General features: G+C 54.3%; 1 protein-coding gene across 1 annotated transcript; it reads right to left on the bottom strand.

Moving 5' to 3' along the window:
- Window positions 1–384: 384 nt before the first annotated feature.
- Window positions 385–3,986, bottom strand: LYPD5 (LY6/PLAUR domain containing 5). Its single transcript, XM_007943112.1, has 5 exons — window positions 3,929–3,986; window positions 2,045–2,173; window positions 1,207–1,383; window positions 913–1,059; window positions 385–638 (listed from the first exon to the last, which is right to left on the bottom strand). The coding sequence occupies exons 1-5, from the start codon at window positions 3,984–3,986 to the stop codon at window positions 385–387; spliced, it is 765 nt and encodes a 254-aa protein (XP_007941303.1).
- Window positions 3,987–4,602: the final 616 nt, after the last annotated feature.

Genomic DNA, 4,602 nt, shown 5'->3' with positions numbered 1-4,602 from the left:
TTCCTCCCAGGCCTGCTGACCAGACAGGGGCAGGGCTGCAGCAGAGAATCAGGAGGGACAGACAGTCAGAGGGTCATCACTAGAGAGACAGGAGTACACTCTTGTTTTGACATCACTTCCTTTTTTTTTAAAAAAAAAAAAATTTATTGTGATTTGGGTGGAAGTTCACAGAGTAAATTCGTTTTCCATACAGCAGTACATACACATTTTGTTTCATGACGTTGACTGCAATTCCCCACAGCTCTCTTCCCACTTCCTCCCCATAGTTACTTTTCCTTGTGTCCCTCTTTTCTATGTTGACACCATTTTGGAGGGAGCCATGTTACAAGCCAGAGCTGTGAAGGGACAATCCCCAGTTCCCGAGTGGGGCAGCTGCTGGAGGGGCTACAAGGAGAGCCCGAGGGGTCCAACCAGAACGCCCACCAGCAGGGGAACTGTGAGGAGCAGGACCACTAAGCACGGTGCCTGGGGAGGGGCAGCTGCAGCGGTGAAGAGCGGAACCACAGAGTCCTGGTTGCACAGATTGCCCTTGCAGCAGGAGCCCTGCAGGTCGATGTCCGTCCAGGGGCTGCTGGTGCCCACGACGGTGCAGGAGGGCCGGTGGCAGGTTCTGATGTACACAGGGACTGAGGAATTGGCTGGGGCAAGGGGGAAGGATCAGAGCTGAGGGAGCCCAGGACCATGCGTCTGTCCTCAGACTTACGTCATGTTTCCCACCTTAGACCAGAGCCTTGCCACCTCCCTTATACTATGCCTGTGACCGCCCAGGTCAAGGCCATGCCTCTTCCCTCAGATCAGAACCATGCCAACTCTCTCAGATAAAGAACCATGTCTCCCTGTCAGACGACCTGTCTCATGCCTCAGCCCTCAGTCCTGGCCCACCTCCACATCCCAGTCTTCCCAATCCCTCACCAATGGTCATTCGGCCATTGCCCTGGAAGCAGACGCTCTCGTCCAGGTGACACTGGACCCGCCGGGACTTGCTGACAGTGCAGTCCTCCGGGAAGGTCCCCAAGCAGGCATAGCACTCCGTGCCGCTGAGCAATGGTGGGTTGGGCGCTGACAAGAGCGTGGACGCACAGTCAGGTACCGGTACCGGTTCGGATGTGCGGGTTGCGCACTGCAGCAGTGAGCCTGCCTAACTGGCTGTGGAGGATCCGCCGCCCCGCCCCTCGCCGCCCCGCCCCTCTCCGGCACTCTAGGTACCTGGGCTCAGGTTGGGGATGCTGTCGTGGCTTACGATGTCCACGTTGCACAGGTCGGTGGCGCAGCCGCGCACCAGCGAGTAGTCCGGCGGCAGCGAGTCTTGGTTCACCTCCATCTGGCCGTTAGGCGAGCCTGTCCAGCAGCCCTTCTTCACCAGCGTCACGGAGGAGCGATACCCTTGGGAGCAGGCGGGGATGGGGCCTCGTCTGCTGCCTGCTCCCAGCCCGTTTCTTCCTCCCCATCTTTCCATGTCTCCCTCTTTCCCTCTCCTCCTCAACTTCTGGTCTCAGTCCTCTCCCTCCTCTCTCTCACCTAACTTCTTTCTCTCGCTCCAGCCCCTGGCTCTCCTCTTTCTCTACCTTCCTAACTCCTCTCTCCCTCCCACCTTCCTCTCCCTTCTCTCTCCCTTCTCTGGGCTCCTCTTTCAACTCCGTTTCCTCTTCAAGGTTTTCTCCCTTCCCCACCTCTCATCCCGCTTGTGGTCTTTTCCTCTCTTTGTAGTCGTTAGCTGCCATCTAGTGGTGAGGGGCCCATTCACTGCATTACAGAACTGTTCCAAAGGGTTTTCTTGGCTGTAATCTTGACGGCAATGGATGGTCAGGCCTTTCTTCGGAGCCCACTGGGTAGGCTTGAACCGCCAACCTTTAGGTTAGCAGATGAGTGGAAACCATTTGGTTTCCTTTCTTCCATCCTCCACCCTCCCACTGCTGTCCTTATCCTTCCCTTCCCATCTTCCACTACATTCCTGTCTAATCCTTTCTCTCTTGCTGCCTCTCCTCTCTCACGCATCACCCCTGCACTCCACCCTTTCCCCTCCAGCACACCCTTCTCCCCTCACCTGTGCTGAGGGAGCTGACAGCCTCAAAGCATTGATTGGAACAGGAGACTGTGGGGAGCTTCTTGCCGCTGAGGTCAAAGGGACTGGAGTAGATGTGTTCAAAGCTGTAGCACTGCAGGGCTTGGGATCCTGAGGAGAAGAACATGGTGGATTAGCAGGGCCAGGGGGAGCCCATCCCAGGAACTCAGGGCTTCACCCTGAGCATGGGGTAACTGGGCCCTTCGCCTCTGAAGGGAGCCAGGCCTGGTTGCCTTGAGAGGGGGGTTGGCTGATGTAGCTAGTCAGGGTTGGTTGTGACCTCACCGTGGATCAAGGTGCTCTCTGCCTCTGACAGTCCTGTTAATTCTCTCCAGGCTGTTCCAGGTCTCCACCCTCTTCCTGGGAGCCCTCCAAGATTTAGATCTTCCCACCCTTCCCCCAGCTTTAACTCATGCTGTATGTAGCCCTGGGAAAGCCAAAGTGGACATGTTGATCAACAGAACTAAAAGACCACTTATGGAAAACAAACACTTCAATACACAGCAAGATCTGCAATCTTGTATCTACAAACACACCTGTACCATCAGACCCAGAGATACTGCACAAAGCAATTAAATTTGGACATAAACCCAGAAGGAAAAATTGACACAGATTCATGCAAATGTGGCAAAAATATACAGAATGGCTCCTGCTGAGTTCTCCATTCCCTCGTGAAACAAGTGCACACCTCGACCTTCCAATACAAACCCTGCAAACCAAAGTACAGTATCTCACACGTGCAAAATCACACACATACATAAATATGTATGTACACATGGAAATAGTAACCATACAGACCGAAGAAACACATGAAATTATATCAAGACAGAGGCAAACACAGTCCCAAGAATCACATACAAACAAATAAAAAGAGCCAATATGTAAAATTGTGGTTGTTATGTGCCGTGGAGTCGGCCCCGACTCATAGCGACCCCTCCTTGGGTTTCCGAGGCAGTATCACTACAGAAGTAGGATTGCCCAACCTTCCTTCTGAGGAGTGGCTGGTGGGTTTGAACCGCCAGACTTCTGGTTAGCAGTCAAGTGCCTTAGGCACTATGCTACTAGAGATCATCCCCCATAAATGTATGCTGTAAATCCTCACCTCTGTGTCTGTGGTTCTAATCCCATTGTGGAATGGGTTGTTTTTGTTCTGTGAATGAGGCAGGATTTAGGGTGTGTCTTGAGTCAATCTCTTGTGAGATATAAAAGAGATTAAAGAAGGCTACAAGCAGATACACGGGTAAAACAGATGCCACATGGAGATCTCCAGAGGACCAGGAAGCAGAAGTTGGAGAAAAGATAATCACCCTTCCCCAGAACCACACACACAGAGAAAGCCTTCCCCCAGAGCCAGTGCTCTGAATTCCGACTTCCGGCCTCCTGACTGGGAGAAAATACACTTGTTAAAGTCTAGTTAGAGCAGTACTGAATAACTAAGACATACACCAAAATCCGGTTGTGTGCTGGTGTGGCCTCCTCCCCACCTCTCACCTTCCCTGACTCTAGCCACTTCATTCTGACCTGGTATGTGCCTGTCCCTGCTCAAAGGCAGAGTGTGGGCTGTGTGCCTGAAGATGAGGCCGAGGTCCTGGCCAGTGTGGACAAAGCCCTCATGGCTCCCCAGAAATACCTTTGAATGGGATGGGGAGCAAGGAGGGTGAGAAAGGCTGAGTGGTGGGAGGAGAGGCATGGAAGAGGGTGATTGATGGGGGAAGAACAGAGGAGGGGAAGAGAAATGACCAAGTCAGTCTCCAGCCCCCTCCTCCCTCAGACCCAAGAGTGCAGGCCCCCAGGCCCTTCCTCCCTCAGACCCAGGAGTCCAGGCCCCCAGGCCCTTCCTCCCTGTGGTTGTAGAAGTCCAGGTACCTCTCAGGCAGAGCACAGCCCCAAAGCAGCAGAGCAGGATGGTCCAGGGAACCCCCATCATGCGAGCGCAGAGCTGAGCTGAGACGCCTGGAACAGCTGCTCCTGCTCTGGGCTGGCCTCTCCCTGCCAAGCCCCTGGCATCCCGGTTACCCTGCCCTGCCAGGATTCCTCCACCTCCGCCCTCACTGGGCTGCGTCTCCTCCCAGGTAATCATGCTGGGGCCAGGAGGCAACCGAGGTGCTGGAGGGGTTAATGGCACGCAGCCCTGCGGCCTCAGTGAGGAGGGGCCAGATGCCCTGGATCCTTGATTTTCGGGAATTTGTATGTCTTCCTCTACCCTTTCCCAGGGTGGGAGGAAGCACCCAAAGCGCGTTGATTTCTCTTCTTACCCCACATTCCCAACACACACACACACAAACACATAAATGCAAACACACAGACACACACAGAGATGCACACGCACACACAGACACGGCCCCACACATGCACAGACACACACACACGCAAACACACAGACACACTCACACAGACACAGTCACACACACACCCCCTACACTCCTGGGGGTCCAGTCCACCAGTTCTTCCCCTGCTCAGTATGGGAATGGATACTCCCCAGGCTCACAGCCACCCAGAGGGACACACTTGGATCTCAAGATAGGAGGGGGCTGGGAGCC

This window comes from Orycteropus afer, unplaced genomic scaffold (genome assembly GCF_000298275.1).
Source record: "Orycteropus afer afer isolate SDZICR_OR568_19922 unplaced genomic scaffold, OryAfe1.0 scaffold00099, whole genome shotgun sequence".
In the NCBI taxonomy this organism is placed as follows: Eukaryota; Metazoa; Chordata; class Mammalia; order Tubulidentata; family Orycteropodidae; genus Orycteropus; species Orycteropus afer.
The sequence above is the reverse complement of the archived record's forward strand: the minus strand, read 5'-3'. Positions and strand labels throughout refer to the sequence as shown.

Coding starts and splice junctions, on each gene's coding strand:
- LYPD5 (XM_007943112.1), bottom strand. CDS start 3,986: ATGGGGGTTCCCTGGACCATCCTGCTCTGCTGCTTTGGGGCTGTGCTC. Junction 1,060..1,206: donor CATCCCCAACCTGAGCCCAG/GTACCTAGAGTG, acceptor CGCTCTTGTCAG/CGCCCAACCCACCATTGCTC. Junction 639..912: donor CAATGGCCGAATGACCATTG/GTGAGGGATTGG, acceptor CCCTTGCCCCAG/CCAATTCCTCAGTCCCTGTG.